Here is a 17,769-nt window from a genome sequence, read left to right on the forward strand (position 1 = left end):
ACCAATAAAGCTTTAAGCAAAGCGCTGGAGTAAAACTGAGTATTTCATGGCCTAAGAAAAAATATATTCTTCAGGGAGTTTATTTTTATTTAGGCCATGTAATACTTAGTTTTAGTCCAGCGCTTTGCTTAGCGCTTTAATGCTTACAAACAGATTTGAAAAATCACAAAAAAAACTGCAAAAATTTGTCCCATTTTTTTGTTTTGACAATTGTTTTTTTCAGCATAACTGTATGTCAATTTTGATTAAGTTATTAACAACTTACTTCCGAGTTCTTACGTTTCTCATCAGTGTTGGTCCACGAGAACATTCTTCCTTCAAATAGTTGCTGATTTTACTTATTCTTAATTTGATAATCCATCCTTTTCTGGAGCAAGTTTCATTTGAGCATAAAGCGTTTTTCTATAACGGTTCGCAGTTTTCGCAAAGAGTTTTCCTTGATTTATTTTAACATAGAAAGCTTACTATTTTTACTTGCCTAATTTTTTTCATCACGCGTTTTTTTCTGGCTAATCGGTTTAAAAAATATTTAACAATTCTGTGATCGCAAAAAAAATACTCTTAAATTGATCTTTTTAAGAGCTTTTAATTTGCTCTGTTTTCTGAAAATTTTTTGAAAAGGTTTTGGAGTTCGGTACATAACTGCTCTAACTCATACGGACTCTTTTTATCACTTAATTCTGGGTAGAAAAATCATCTTGTACCCTCGGGTCAAAAATTCTTCTTTTTGCCGTATAAAATATCAGATGAAGGGGAATAAAAGATCCCAAATATTTAGCAGTTTTCAGTTTTGACTTTATTTAGTTTTCCAATGCAAAAGTGGTGAACTAACACGTCTACAACTTTTTTTAAATTGACTTTGGTCGAACTAATTGATTCAAATAACGCAAGACAATCCGCTCTCAGTAAAAAAGAAAATAATTGGTAAATTACAATTATACTTGTAATTTTATCAAAATTATATTTAATTATACGCACCAAATTTAGATGTTTAAACGGTTTTTAATCCATTATAATGATAACTTTTTTCGTGACATTATAATAAATTATAATCAATTATAGCCGATTATAATTTTTCCGAAAATCTCTAATAATCTCTTATAATCTCTTATTGTCTATTATAATAAATTATAATTCTTTTTCTGTCAAAAATCTCTAAAAATGAGATGTCTTGTCACTTTTTGGTTTATCTGAACACAAAGTTTTGCCGCGAAACAAAAGTCTCATAGAGATCCTTTCGTATTAGTTGAAAAAATCCCGCGGTAGGTGAAATATAACTATTCTAGATAAAACAAGAAACTAAAGCAGTGTGCTGATATTTTGGTGGTCAAAAAAACTTAATATGTGCATCTTGAAACAACTATAATCAAGAAGGAATGAAAAAAAAAAACGTTATAAATTTGAATTGACTTGAAAACAGTTAAAACAATTTTACCATTTTTCACATGAACCAACATCTACAAAAAGCATAAAACATAAGCAATTCAGATGAAAGGTCGAAAACAAAATAGGCAAGTAAATGGATTATAATCAATTATAATCAATTATAATGGATTTTTCTACAAAACAAATAATTTAGAAATTTGACAAATATAATCGATTATAATCGATTATACTGTATTATAATTGATTATACTTGATTTCAAAAAGAGAGGTTATTAACGCTTGAAACTGGATGCGGGTAGACACAAATAAGTATTTTATAGTTTGTCAATGCGCCTGGGGGGGGAGGTTTTCAATAAATAAATTGTTTTTTTTTTTTCAGATTTACTTTTTTCTTGAAAATTTAGAAAAAAACTTCAATCAACACTTATTTTCAAAACGCTTAAGCGAAGTCGGAAAATTCTGGTACGAGTAGTCTTTTTGTTAAATTAAAAATGGTCTTGAAGACCCCATTTTAAGCAAAATACAATTAGAGTTCTGTAGAACTTTGACTTAGAAATGAAACTTCAAGTTAGGGGCGGATCTAGGTTAGACCTGGGTGATCTACATAATTGCCAATCGATTCGTGTTTATAGAACAGCTCTTCATTTTCTCATTTTGCAGTTATTTTTATCTTTTTATTTTCTTCTCCAGTTTCTTTTTTATATTTCGTTGATAATGCAAAGAGCTTTACAGATAAATTTTTATGTTTGGCACAAGCTCTTTTTGTTTTATTTATTTCAACTGATAGTCTAATTATTCATAAAGACTTCCAATACAGGTAAACCAGAAACCGGTTCCGTGCAATACTAGAAAACGAAACTGACATTTTAGATAAAAATTCTTATGGTGATCGATCATTAATCACCATCTGCTCCTGTTCTAGCCGCATAGGAACGAACGGAGCGCACTTTTGGCTATAAATTGCGTTCAATTTCAAAGCTGACCTATAATTACCTGCGTTGACAAACTTCCTTTTCTAATCTCACCCTTAAAAATCTTACCTGTGAAGTTTTTTTGATGACTTGTTATTCTGAAAAGCGGATGCAGTTTTGCCGCGGATGCAGCATGATTTTGTCCTGATTTGATTATTGATTTTGAAATTTTAGTTCAGCAAACTAATTCTTTTTTCAGTACGGTCTGGTTAACGTTCGGCCGTATTAGCATAACTTTTTTGACTTTTTCGTATTTTTGTTCCATATGCAGAACTCTGGCTTTTTGTGTACTTTTCTTAATTAAAACTGTGGCTCCTTAAATAAATCCTAAAATATAGATGGGTCCGTGAAAAAATGTGATGGGCTTTCAAAACCCTCGGGCACAATATGTTCATTTGCTTATTTGCATTTTAAAACTTTTCACAGAAATGGCGGAAATAATCTATCATACTTGTCTTTACCGAGACCGCCCTCCTGTCATACTAATTCCGAACCTCTCGGCAAAACTTCATACATCCAAACAGGTGCGGATCTAGGAATTTCTCGAGTGGGGCGGATTTTCAAAAAAATTTTAGGTCGACCAAATTGATTTTCTGGCTCTCACAAATTTTCTCCGAAGGCGCCTTTAGAAAAGTTTAAGGTCAGTCAGCCAAAAATGGATGTCTCAAAATAGTACAAAGGGGTGACCCTTTGGGTCGGCAGGGGGTCGAATCCCTGCGGATGAGGCGTCCGACCCCCCCCCCCCCCCTCCCCCCACTCCCCCCTAAATCCGCTGCTGCATCCAAATCCAAGTTTGCAAGAGAAAAAAAGATTTTTAGACAAATTTTATGCAAGGAAAGAGCATACTAAAAAAGCCTGACTCAGTTTTGGGCCCAACGGCATAGTAAATCAAGTTAGACAAGATTTTTCTAGTAATGTTGTATATTGTACTTCAAAAATGGCACTCAATGATATGATTCAAGGGTAATATTCTTAAGACCGAAAGACCGAATGCTCAAAAATTTCCAATTCATCTACATCCTTTGAACATCCCAAAAACAGCAAAATTTGACTAGTTTTGACATTTAAACCTTTCAAAATTTTGAATATTGAGTTTTGATTGGCTATCATACATTTCGGACATTCGCTCCTTCTGGCATGTGTAATTGGATTCCCCATATTTCAGTTTTGCCTGGGGGCAGTTTAATGGGCTTAATGGCTCTGTTGAGGTAAGATTTCAACGTGTCACAGTTGGTTGATTTAAAGACTTCATACGTATGCGATTGTCATAAAATTCCGCTTCCGTTCACACGCCGCCATTTTCGTCTGAAAATGGGTTCAATCTCCCAGCTTGCATTAGCATTAAGTTAAGTCGAAGTCGTAGCACTTTTAAAGTCTTATACTTTTTTCAAGTGCATTTACATTAACAAATCTTCTTAAAAATATTACCAATTTTAACCCGTAGCATATATTCTTTGAGCACTTTCACCGTACCGTTTTTGTCTACGACTGCAAAATTGAAAATAATGACGAAAAATGTATTGCATCTTTTTCAGATTTTTTTCTGCACCTTTTTTTTGCAGTTTTCATTTTGAAAATGATGAAAAAACAAACAAAATTATAGTTTTCTATTTTTCATTACTCATCCGGAAATGTATAGATATAAAAAACAACTTCATTCTTCATTATAAACGTTTTTATTTCAATCGCTGTGAAATTTTTCGAGAACCTCCAAAAATCTTCATTTATGTGATTCGTTTGCTTGTATCCTTCAGGCGTCAGTTGGTTTAATACATTAAAAACTGTGTTTTCGCAGCAGGCGTTCCTTCAGTAGCTAGCTGATTCGATTAATTCAAAAATCATGCATTCAGTTTAGGAAATAGGCAGATAATCGGAGATTACCTTCCCCTAATTTCCTCCAAACGTAAATCTGCTTTTATTGAAAAAAAATATTCTAAAACTGCAACTGTATTACGCTTTAATTATTGTGCTTCTCCCAAAAAAACTCACGTGCGCAATAATTATGCGTACTTTTCTCAAATTTTAACTGCATTGCAAACTATTTCAGACAAAATTTGGCCCCTATTGTATCAAAAAAGCTTTGAAAAAATGATATTTTTTCGCTTCAAAAGCAAAAAATCGACCTTATATTTCCTAGGGTTCACTTCAGATACAATCCACACCAATTTATAGCAAAAGTGTTTTTTAAGATTTTTAAGTCATTAATAAATGCGAATAATCGGAGAAATTTTTATCATGAAAAAGGGAAAAATTCCGAAAAAGAGCAGTTGCAGCAAAACGATGGGACTGCTCAGATAGCTTGTCTACCACTCTTATCGATTTTGAACTATTGCATAACAAATCAATAATTAGACTATACAGTATTGGGTGCCTATTTAAAATTTCGTGTTAGGCGCCTATTTAAAATTCTCGCTTTTTGCTTTTTTAGGCCTCAGACAATTTTTTAGTATGGAAAAAGTACGCGAGTAGTTGAAATGACTCAATGTCACCTTTGCCCATAAAAGGTCGGCGGTTATGAAACGCAGATTTGCCATCCGAAAAAAAAACGTAGAAAATCATTTTGAAAAATCAAATGCTCGTTTGTGCTTTTCTGTAAGAAGCCGAGTGTTCCGTACTATTTCCTCTTTCTTGTGTGGTATAAATTATTTTATTTCAATCACAAGAGTTTTTAAATTTAGTAACACTAAACAATTTGCGATAAAACTTGTGTTTTATGCAAAAAGTTATTTCTGAAAAATAAGAAAAAGAAGGTATGATGCTCTTAAGTGCACTCGTTTCTATAATTTTGCGGAAATTGCAACTGCGCTTCCCTTGAAATGCCAAGTACCGTTCCACCGTTACAACGATCTCAGTTTGTGGGCTGAAAATTCCCCAATTGTAATTTGAATTAACCCCAACTTAAGCCCGAGCTACGCATTAATCCCCCAGTTTTATAATAGCATTGGCACGGGGATCGTTGAAAGGGTACAGAATCACCGACGGAGTGAATGAAAGCTAAATTATTCCTGTTTTGGTTACAGAAAGTGAGTATTTTAAACGATGTGACACACTTTTTGATTAGTTCATCTATCGCAGCGTGAAAATTGAAAATTGACCCCAGATCTTGCGTAAATTTTTATCAATACATTCCTGGTTCGGTCTTGCTTTTTATAATTGCCCTTTTATACCTTACTAATGATACTCGCCAGAAGCGCTTCTTTTACTTTAGTTTCCCTCGCCGTCTATATATATGCAGACCAAGCTCTCTCTTAATTTGAGAGCAATCTATAATTAACTTTCTGAAATACCACCTCCGCACGATAGAAGCAGATTCAAATCTGACTCGATATTTTGTCTTTATTCGGCACGTTCGTCAGCATCATCGTCATGGCTAGCTTCATTCGGAAAGCCTCTCTCAAACTGTAAGTACACTTTCATCTTGAAAATATTTATTCTGTTCAAAAAACTGCATTTATAGCCTTATTTAGAAATTTTCGAAATGTTTTTACTTCAATGTTTACACCTGCAGATTGTTTATACCTGTATAAAATCCTGAACTCTAGCTATGAAGCTCCATTGATATCGCTTCACTCCTCCAAGAGAAGCAGAGTCCATAATCGATGTCTAAAATGTTTTTTTTTTGTCTTAAGGGCTCAGAAACAGTTTGTAAAGCTAACTATCGCTTTTTAAATTGAATCGCGAAGACTCTCCCTTTTATCCTTGCTAACTTTCAGAAGTTGGTCAGAGTACAAATTAATGATGAATACTTTTTATAATCGATTACTCATCGAATCTTTTTAAAAAACGGATCATTGTCAAAAAAAGTTGAACGTTTTCCCCTAAAGTTAAACAAAGTCAAAAACGGAAATTGTTGGACATTTCAGTCAAATCAGGAGTCGAGCCTCAGGCGGGTTACGATCTCATTTGACAAACGACTTCACATGTCAAAAAATCTATGTGAGCTGGAAATTATGTGAGGACGAGATAAAAGATAATTTTAAAGCATCATAAGTACAGTTGGAAATATGAACAAGCAATTTTTTGGAAAATACTTTCACTTCAAAAAATATCTCAGGTTCAAATTCTTGTAACGAATCAGTAAGAAAACGTTTCATAGCAGCATTGAGAGAAGTTCCAACGACGAAAGATATTAATGTATACGAGTTCAGTTTGTAGATGGATTTCATTAGCTACTAATGTGCTCTTGAGTAACAAGACTGCTCGTATGAGCGCGAAACCCTGAATGTTCCGTTCTGACAGCGTTTTAATTTCTTTGGAATAATTTAAAATTAAATATTTGATGAATTTTTTAAAAAACTAAAAAAAATCAATTTTCTTAAATCATCCTCCACAATCTATGTACAGTACAAAGTATGGCAAAGTATTAAATAGACCAAAGAGCATGCCTCAATCCAATTTGGAACAATTTATAATTCAGATTAAATCTCCGCTTACGCATTAATAGCACGAAATATATCGCGTAATCATTGTCTCAAATTGGCAATCTTTAAACCGCCTGAACTTTACAAAACTGATCGCAGGTGAAATGTCTTTTAAAGTTTTTACAACGAAGTTTTCGAAAGATATTCAAAAAATTTGGCAAAAATTACTGGATTAAATCTGTCTGGAGAATAAAAAACCACCCCGAGCACAAATGAACCGTTAGTTTCTTTGAAGCAGGAACAAAATATTGAGTCGCACGAATTAATACGACCAATTAGCTATCCTCACTTCAATTTAGAACAGTTTTGTTGAGCGAGATAATTCACCACGCATGAATATTTTGAATATAATGCGTTAGCATTATGAATAAAATCTTCAAAGCACGCATAAATTAGTCCAGAGCATGGTACAAATGACAGTTTTCAAACTCCCAGATTTTTGCAAAATTAATTTGAGGTCAAATATTTTTTTACATTTGAGTTCAAAGAATTTATATCCTCATTGAGGTATAAAAAATAGTATGTTAAAAACTATTAAATCGATTGCCAAAAATGGACGAATAAAAAAACCAACCAGAGCATAAGTTTTCCATTTTGTTTGAAAGTCGGAGCAAAAAGAGGAGGCCTGTTGGAGTTCTTGTATAAATTATTGGCCGTTTTGTACGTTAAGTTGGAGAATTGAACGATAACCAAATTTGATGTAACAGTTGATCAAATACAAGAAAAAGAAATGAAATTGACCAAATTATATTTTCCAAAACCAGAGCTTGTGATGATTTTTATCTAGCTATTTTGATTGAAATTAAATTTTTTACTGTTATTCAATTAATAGATATAAAACAGTGCAAAATTTGAAAAAATTCAATTAAAAATTTTGAACACTTTTTGTTAAAATAAAATGGAAGCTCGACAAAAAATCAGCAATACCTTCCAATTCAAGAAACAAAAATTAGGTCAAACAAATTGACATAAACTGACAAATCATTCAAGATAACTTTGAAACAATTAACAAATTGCCTTCAGTATTTCATTTTTTTCTAAAAGCTTCTGTAATTTTATTAGTCGAAACTTTTCTTCCGTATCTTACCGAAACGTATTTTTTGATCCAGACTTTATCTCTAACTCAATTTTTATTATTATTTTTTTTTCATTCTTTTACTCCAGAGATGTAAGAATTAGGGTTTTAGAGGCGCAATCCGCCATTCGGTCAAAAAATTTTTCAGGCGAAACAGTTTTACAGGTTAGCTTTATTTTTTAAAAATTGGTAACTCTGCAAGTATCACTTCTTGGCCTTCTCTTATAAATACTGACATTAATGATCTAGAAAAATCAAAAATCTAGCATACAAGATGACGATGTTTGCCAGATTACTCTTATTTTTTGTGAACAACTACTTTTTATCATGATCAGTTTTAAAAATTATTACACGTACCAAGCTGGTTGGAAGGAAATTAGTTCAAAAGATTATTTATGAATCAAAGACTTTAGTTTTCAGGCTATTAACTTGTTTAAATTTTATTTTAAATCTGGATGAAGAATTTTAGTCTAGTTTGCGTTTCGTAATGGCCAATTGCATGCAGAATTCAATTGATCTTAGTTTTTTTTTGAATGAGATAATAGAAGTTGTTTACTGAACCAGTTCAGCAAAACAGCCGAATGCTGTATAACGTACGTAGCTTTAGAAATGGTGCCAAAAAGATTTATATACTTGCAAAGTTGATACGAAAAGTTTTTTCCAACAAAAAAGCGACAGCTCACTATTTCTGAAAATTACTTGGAATTTTTATAAAACCCATAATTCATACTTTACAAAATAGGAGAAACGTTCTTCAAATTAGAAAGGTTTGAATGCCAAGTATCAATCGTTGACGATAACATTACAAAAACAATATTGAAAAACCTTAGATTGAAAAAAATGTTGATTCAATTTAGAATAAACTATTTGTTTTAAAACAGGAGAAATCAAAAATGGTAGGACATCATGTCGTAGCAAGCGAAAATTATTAAGAAACCAATTACGCCTTGTCGCCTTACGGAAAAAAAATAAATACGGCAAGATCAAAGCATACTTTTAGTAAGACTGCTCGTATCAGGCAAGGCCATGAATATTCCGACTACCGATTAACTGGTCTCGAATTGTTTTGTTAAACTATTAAACTCTGGCTGATATTATCAAATATTAAGTGTTAACACTTGGAGTCGTTTAAGGAATTAATTAGACCAAATAATTTGTTTCAATTCATTCAACATAAACTGGTATGTAGTGCGGGATGACTTGCGGTGCCTAAATCATGCGTGATATCAAAATTTTAGCATCAAAATATCAAACGAGTAGTTTAATTAGTTTCCGTTCAGGTAATTATAGCATTAAGCGAAGTCGATTGGGCCCACCAAGATCAAGTGATCGATGCCACGAGAAAAAAACTCTTTTGAGAATTGGTCTGATTAAAAAAAAACAAGCTGCCCCGACTTATAAATTCCGCACTTTCTTCGATAGTTCGAACAATTATAGAACCAATCATTTTTTGAAACGATGACCAACCTTGAACTGAACAAACCAAATGTTCTAAATGTCCGTACAGGTGTTATAAAATGTTTTATATTGTTATAGAATTCACATAAATACGTTATATCAAAAAGTTATAGAACGTGCAGTTTGTAATAGTTGTACACAATTTATAGTTGACAATAAATTCATTGGGCAATTTTTTCAATCGAAAATTACAAGTGAGGAAGATCTTTGCCTTCTGATGTATTTAACGTAGTTCAACGCGTTTCAATAGTTTCATTGGGTCTACTTAACAACTATTTACTCATTTAAAAAAAGGAGGGAGATTAATGTTAAATAGAATAAAATGGTCTGTTTTTTTACCAATCAGAATGCAGCAAAAACGGAATTCTTCGTAGAAAACTCTAATGCCAACTCTTTGTTTTTATTTAGAGGGGTAGAAAATTTTGAGACCAAACGAATAACCTCCACCTGAATCAAAATAGGGAGGAGATCGATCAGTTGGTGAAAATAGTTCTTGTCAGCCAATCAGATTTTATTTTAGTACCTGCAGCCTCACTGCTTGAACAGGTCGTTTAACTTTAGGGGGAGATTGTTCATTTGGTCTATTCAGGGGAAGATAGTTTCATTTTTAAATAAATAACATAAAATGGGGTTGATATTTGGTTGATCCGTTTCACTTCAACGCGTTCCAGTAATTCAGCAAAATTTTTCGTTTGAACCTTATCACGATGTATAGCATGCCATCTGATGCCAGATTATTGCAGTGCCAAATTTAAAATTGAATTTAATAGATTTCCTGGATCTTAATCAAAAGCTTAAGGTTAATTGACTGTGGAATCAATCTAATTTGTTAGCTCTGTTTGGATTTGTGCTACTTAGAGAGAAACGTGTCGCTTTTTAGTAATAGATTTGGTTCGTAGATTGATTGAGCTGCAATGACACAATTTCTCATCATTCAAGCATTAGAATTTTTTTTTCCTAATCCGAACTAGCTTTTAAAAATCAACAAAAATTCAAGTTGAGATCATGTCGCAAAAACAATTTGTATTAGATCTGTAAAAAACGGATAAAAAGAAATGGCAAGCCATAATTGTTTGCGCAAAGGGTTTTTAAATTTCAGAATGAGAATGAAATTAATGATTCAATGAAGATTAACAAAACTTAGACCCTTTGACAAAAAAGAGCGTGTTTTTGTGTTTGGTAACTACTTGTGCCAGAAATTCTATGATGGTTTTATCCGCTAAAAGTTTTCGAAAGTTAAATGTGTTTCGGGGTTCAAACTCAATTTTATATTCCAACAGACAAAGGTGTTAACCACTATACCCCCTTCCAGAACGATTCGATTCGAAATTTGCCGAAACCCGAAAACGCTAGAAAGTCTCAAAAAAGCGATTAAATTATATCTAGTCATGCATCGCTTCGCCTTAATTTTGTCTCGACGAGATTCTACCGGATTTTATATCTACTCTAATTTAAGCTTGATTTCAAAAATTGTTAGCTGACCATTTCTGAAGGTTGTTAGCTGACCATTTCAAGCAGAAAAATCGAAAAATAAACTTGAGTTGCATAAATTGAAAAATAATCAAAGTCAGCAAATAGAAAATTTTGTTCATAGGGATTCGCTGTGTTCAGCTTGTAAAAGTTTATAATGATACGGATCATTTCAATGCAAAATAGCACCAAGTTATTTAAGCATGAAGCCTTGAAACGATCAATTACTGATTTAGCTAAAACCATCAAAAAATTAAAATTCCAATTTTGATGGAAAAACTAATTGGAAAAATAAAAAAACGGGCATTTTTCGAAGTTTTCAAAATGTTTTTTGAGATTTTATTGTTTGAGATTCAAAAGAACAGTTTCAGAGATTTTCATGCTTCAGAGTCAAGTGAGCTTGATTGGACTATTTCTAAGGTCTCATTTTTCTGGAAGAAGGAACACTTTACCTGCACTTCGTTTTTTGGGTAGGTCAAACTATTAGTTTGATGTTTTTTTTTTGTGTTGGACAAAATCTGAATGCTACGTAACAAATGTTCCTCAGAGATTGACAACCACAATTGTTTTGAAATTTGGCTTACATGGTTTAAGCTCACTTGAAAATGATGTGAAAAATTGTCGATGGTGAAGAAGGGGAAGTTTTTTTACCCGACTTTTTGGTCCGACTTCTTTTTTCTTCAACTCTGTCAAAAAATCGAACAGTTTAGATTTTGCAAAAACCTTTTGCGCTGAAAAGATTGAGAGCACCATTGGAGTTCTGATTCTAGAAAAGTGTCGCATGCTTTTCTACAAATATATTCAATGTAGTAGTGGAGGAAAGATGACCGGAAGAAACGACCAACAAATAATCCAAAACCACGAGACTCTGTCCCAGTTTTAAAATACTTTAGAGCTCTTTTTGAAACTTTTATGATGTTGTCATTTTGTCTAGGCCAATGTTCAAGTCATTGCTTGACATAAATAGCTTTGTTTGATTTCCGTCTTAGTTACCCATATTATTCAGAAATTTAGTGGTTTTTCTTCTAAATTCAAGACTTGGACAAAATCATCTGTTCAGTTAAACTCTTGAGACCTCTATCAAAACTAGATCACCGATTAAATCATAATTTACAAAAACAGTGTCATTATTGTTCAAAAAAAATTACCAAATGTAGATGTGGAGAGTAGACGACCGAAAAAAATCTAAATAATCGTCTTTTAAAACCAAAAGGCTTTGCATAGTTTTTATAGGGTTCAAGTCTTTTTGCATTCCTACCCACAATTCAAATTTTCTATTTTAATTTTTTATTATTATGCGTGTATGATTTAAATTATAAAACCATTTTACTCATAATAGTTTGTTCACACAATTTCATTGCGTTATGACAACGTTACGACAGTTTTATCAATTATGTTGGAGAAAATGGAAAAGAGCCGACTTGGAAAATATAAGTGCTTTTAAAATTATTTATTGCCAAAGGGTGAACCGAAATTGGGATAAGTGGTGTTCCGCACCCCAAAATTGAGGGCTTCTTTGACGAAGTTCAGTTTGTTTGGGTTTTTTTTTAAATTTGTCTCTGCCATCAATTTTAACTATATTTACGTTAATTTAGTTTAGGTAAAATTTACCTTAATTTTTTTTCGTAAGCTAAAGTAAAGTAAGGTGAAATTGAATTTAACTTATAAAACTTAATTCAGCTAAGATGATTTTACCCTTACTTTTTCGTGTGCAGGCAACTTTCGAAAAAAATTGGCCCAAAAATGACTGCCGTGAAATTTAAATAGAAAAGGTGGTCACTTTGAAAGAAATAGTAACAAACATAGAAAAAAAATTATCAAAAACCGGCAACTAAAATGGCAGCGAAGTAGTTCTGTGCAAGATAAAAAATTGACATCAGGAGTAATCAATGAGTTATATTTTCAGAAGGCTTATTTTTTACCAAGATTGTGCCAAATAACTCTTAAAAATTAAACTGAGAGGATTATAATTGACGAAAATGATTTTCTCAAAGGTTAGGGTTTTTTTCCGATTAAGGGTTTATTCTCCCTCTAATGATGCAAAAACAGTCTTGCAAAAAACAATCTTTACTGTATTTCCTTTTCTAACCTTAATTACCTTGGCTTCCTGGATTATGCAGTCATGAAATTTCCTTTCTTCCCATTAATCAAAACATATCCCTTGGGTTCGAAAAATTCTAACTTCCAAAACGCTTGCAGATTTTTTTTGCTGATTGCTCAAGACGACTATTCGTTATATGTGATTTTACCATTGTGATTTGAGAACTGTATCGATAAAACTTAACATTGTTTTGATTTATAAGCTCAACATTTTTTCTACTCGGCTAAGATGCAATATAATTATTAATATTATAATTTGAGTATAATTTTCTCTATTTGCAATTTTTTTGCAAAAAGGTGAATTCTTGAAAAAAAAAACACTAAAATCGAATACACGCTTGAAGTAATACTGTTGAGCTATTATATTCATTCATAAAGGTTTAATTTCTTCTCTAGGTTAGATAATTTAAGGGGTTTGTTAACAATAAGATTCTAACTAAGTTAGCGATCGGTAGTACTATAGGTATAGTGTTAAGAGTGGAAAAGTAGCCTTCAATTTCAATCAGCTACATAATTGATAAAACTGACTCTGCAGTTGTCTCGTCTTGTACCCATAACCTCTGCTCGCACATATAACATACTGCCAACCCCCCCTTCCCATTCCCCTCCCCCTTCCCCTTCCCTCCCCCCTCTCTGCGCTTGACTTTAATATAATAAGCTTAGCTGCAGAATTGGACTGCTTCGCAGTATAATTTAAGCAAGGCGGTTAGATCTCCCTGTCTCGAGTTTGTTTCACGGGCCAGAACACCACAGCATATGGCAGGTTAATTGGCAAACTGTTTCCGAGTAACTGCGTACAGTTACAGTCATGTTATATTGTAACTTTTAACTATCTTTTCTCTTATTTTCTTGCCTATTCAACCCGCTCAGTGTCCAAACTGACAGAGGCTGAGAAGGGAAATTGGGACAAAATCGCAGAAGTAAGGAAATAAAGAAAGAAAGAGAGAGAGAGAGGGCATTTGCTTCCCAATTTCCTCCTTAATTCCCCTTTTACGCCAAAAATCCAAATCTGCAGTTAGAAAACAGTTGCTGAAACTTTGCTTGGACCTTTGAATTGTTACTTCGTGATTTTGACATGCTTAGCTCTTTAGATCTATTTAACATTTTCCCAATCCCTCCCCCTCCTATCCCTATGGTATCAACTAAAGAATCTTCACCACGCTAAATAAAAAAAAACTTTGATTTAGCGCTAGAGTATTTTATTGAGAGTTTTATACTTGACAACAGGGGCGGATCTAGAAGGATTTTCTCAAGGGGGCGGATTTAAAAAAAAAAAAATTGTCGACCTTTTTTTAGGTCGACCAAACGCATTGATTTTTCGAGCTCTCCCTAAGCACGGTTTGAGTCCCTGTTATGGCGAAACTTTCTGCGCCGCAGGCAAACTTTTTAAAAATAGTCCAAAAAGGGCGTTTTTCAGGGAGATCTAACAGGGAAAATTTTGAAAAAATAGTCCAAAAAAGGCGTTTTCAGGGAGATCTAACCACCTTGCTTAAATTATACTGCCAAGCAGTCCAATTCTGCAGCTAAGCTTATTATATTAAAGTCAAGCGAGAAAGGGGGAGGATAGGGGAAGGGGAAGGGAGGTTGGCAGTATGTTATATGTGCGAGCAGAAGTTATGGGTACAAGACGACAAAAAAGGCAAAATTTTGAAAAAATAGTCCAAAAAAGGCTCTCCCTCAAAATTAAAATATATTGGCGCCGAAGGCGCTTTTAGAAAAATTTTAGGGTCGGTCGGCCAAAAATGGATTTCTTAAAAAGTACCAAAGGGGGACCCTTTGGGTCGACAAGGGGCCGAGTCCCTGAGAATGGGAGAGGGGAGGGGTAGGGGGCGTCCACCCTTCCCTAAATCCGCCCCTGCTTGAAAGGTGGGGGGTTTTTAGGTAGATCCAGCTCTTTTTTCGAAAACAGGCTCTCCATTTTTATTTTGTTGACCTTTTTTTTTAGGTCGACCAAATTTTGTTGACCTTTTTTGAGGTCGACCAAATTGATTTTCCGAGCTCTCTCAAAGGATTACAAAGACTTTGTTTTTGCCTAAACTTCTGCGCCGCAGGCAAAATTTTGAAATAACAGGCCGAAAAAAGCGTTTTTAAGCCTTTTTTTGGAAAATGTTGACAAAAAAATCGCATTTTTTTGGCGCGCGCTCACCCCAAAATTTAGTATTTATTGGCGCCAAAAGGCGCCTTTAGAAAAATTTTAGGGTCCGTCACCAAACATGGATATCTCAAAATAGTACCAAGGGGGGCCCTTTGGGCCAGCAGGGGGTCAAATCCCTGAGAGAGTGGCGTCCGCCCCCCAAAACCCCCCCCCCCCCAATCCACCCCTGAAATCCAGTAAGTCTCAAATGCGGCAATACACACGTGGAGAGAGAGTCACCGATATCAAATAAGCACCGCGAAGAATTTTTCAATAGAAGAGGCTTGTTATAGCGCTTTGAGAGAGCTCGGAAAATCAATTTGGTCGACCTAAAAAAATTGGTCGTTAAATCAAAATCAATTTCCATTAAGGTAAGGCAGCAATTATCAGGATTGGCAAAGTTATTTAGAGAAATTCTTCGGGCAAACAGACAAAGAATAAGTTGTCTTTTTACGCAAAACGAAACGTGGAAAGCGCATTTTTTTGAAGCAAGCGTCTCCTTTTTCGTATTTTAAAGTGGAGTAAAAATTTTATTATTTGAATGATTCGAAAAAAGTTTTTGCAAACCATTTTGAAAAACTTTGGATTAAATATAATTTTTTTAACCTTTTTTATGATTATAGAGACGTGGAAATTGCCATTGCTACATCCCTCGAAAACATTCGGCTAAGATAGAGTTCGTTGATTAAGATGTCAGTTTTCATCAAGAGAGAACAGAAAAGCAATCAATCAAAAGAAATCGATTTAAAGGATCTCCAGTTTTCAAAAAATAAACATCAAAAAGGGCAGTTTTGCCTTTCAATTACCATAGTTGAGAAAAGTTGATACGCAAAATTTAAGCCGAAAAATATTTTGTTTTAGTCTAAAACATATTGAAATGACTGAATAATGAACAGCAACATACGCCTTTTTCAACTATTTCCGGTGGCAAAAAAAATCCATTTGCTATAAAAACTGATTAATTTTTCATCTTTTCAATAAAAGAACTATTTTTTATCCCAGCGGGATTTTCTCATTTTTCTATCACTTCTAATGAAGTTTAAACTATTTCATTCATTATCCTATTTTTGTATGAAAAATATAACACTATTCTGTTTTTAAAAATTAAACCCGGTTTTTGAGGTCAAATTTCGTTGAGTCAAATTTCACAGCATACATTTTTCTCACATTGTTAACCAAAAACATCACAGAAAATATGCTTAATTATAAGGTCCCAAATGAATTCTTGCTTTAAAAGCAGGAGATGAATGGTAAATTGGTTTCTGATAAATATAACGTGAGCTAGATAATTTTTCTCTAAGCTATAGTGGGTATATATGAGCAGAGGTTTGCGTCTTGCTATCATTTGAAAAACCTTCCTCAATTTTCTAAGCTTTACGTGAACTGCATGTATTTTACATATTTACCACGGGTTTTGTTATAATTGTAACGGGTTATTCAATTCAATCTGGTCAATTTTTAAACGTTTTTTTTAAATGTTAGCTTTTATAAACGGTCTCTTGCTTAATTAGACTAATTTTTTACCTTTTTGATCGAGTTGTCAATTTGCCTCAAAGCTATGGTCCGAACAAATTTTATGGGGAAAAAACCTTATATAATTTGCGAGCGAATAAATTGATGTAATATTTAGCTCATGTAACTTTGTATTCTGGATCTGATAAGGCATCCCTCATTTTGGCAAATTTTTGTTACTGTTTTACAAGTAGACTAATATTTTTGTGGTCTTTTCCTTCTTTCTCTTCATATTTACTTAACAACATCGGTTTCTGGAAGTGACCATATTGTACTGTTATGCATACCAGGGTACTATAAGTGTTATTTAAGAACAGAGGTTTGAGTCTTGTTATCATTTTACAAACTTTTCCTCAATTTACTAAACTTTATTTGAGTTGCGTGCATTTTGCATATTTACCACATGTTATGTTTTAATTTCAACGGGTTTTCCAATTCATTCTGCTCATTAAAAAAAGTTAAAAAGAGGAGGGTTTGAAATGGGCCAATTTGGCTTATTTGCGACGATTATTGCGAGCTATTAACGCATAAGCTGGTTTTTAATCGCTCATAAATTGTTCCATATTCAATTGAGGCAAGATAATTTGCGTTATTGATATGTTACTATACGCTAAGAGTAAGACCATCACTTGGCCTAGCTTGTGGGGCCATATTGTTAAAATTTTTAAGAAGTCCACAAGAGTTCAAACTTTCCCATTTTTTGAAAGTTTCATCATTTTTTTCCAACTGATATATTCAAAAACTGTTTCAAAGACGTTGATGGGCAGTCAGAACAATCACGGCAGCGCCCTGATACGAACAGTATTGTTTATGACTAGGCGCATATTTCGTGGCTTTTTCCTTCCCTCCCTTCATAAATACTTCACAGCATGCGTTTCTGGACGTGACCATATTTGACATGGTACTATTACGGTATACCAGGTTATTATAACTATAAAACAATACACACAATTTTGATGAAATAAAATGGAATTTAAAATCTATCGATTCGAATCCAGCATAGAGCAGCATTGTACCTTCACTTTAGAGCCCAGCCTAATACTATATACCATACCCTCTGCAACCAACTCCTGCAACCCTAAATTTGTTCATTTTCTTTTGAAACTGTAAATTTATTTCACACTGAAATACACTTTGGAATTAAAATAGAAAAAGATAGAAGCACGCTTAATTTATTCTCGTTGTTTTGTTGTCGAGAAGATAGCACAAGAGTAAGACTAAGTGCCCTTGGGTCCCCAGAAA

At 33.5% G+C, this 17,769-nt stretch overlaps 1 protein-coding gene across 3 annotated transcripts in view; it reads left to right on the plus strand.

Moving 5' to 3' along the window:
* The window catches only part of LOC134842024 (cGMP-dependent 3',5'-cyclic phosphodiesterase-like), a 92,691-nt gene that overhangs the window by 1,479 nt on the left and 73,443 nt on the right, over positions 1-17,769 (plus strand). Inside the window, exon 2 of one of the 3 annotated variants that reach the window (XM_063858165.1) lies at positions 5,419-5,758. In XM_063858165.1, the coding sequence (XP_063714235.1) occupies positions 5,724-5,758 (35 nt within the window). In that variant the 5' untranslated portion in view covers positions 5,419-5,723. Of the gene's footprint in view, positions 1-4,466; positions 5,759-13,871; positions 13,938-17,769 lie in introns of those variants that run through there. The other 2 variants (XM_063858164.1, XM_063858168.1) reach the window with 2 other exon arrangements.

Source organism: Symsagittifera roscoffensis, chromosome 3 (genome assembly GCF_963678635.1).
Source record: "Symsagittifera roscoffensis chromosome 3, txSymRosc1.1, whole genome shotgun sequence".
Classification (NCBI taxonomy): domain Eukaryota; kingdom Metazoa; phylum Xenacoelomorpha; order Acoela; family Convolutidae; genus Symsagittifera; species Symsagittifera roscoffensis.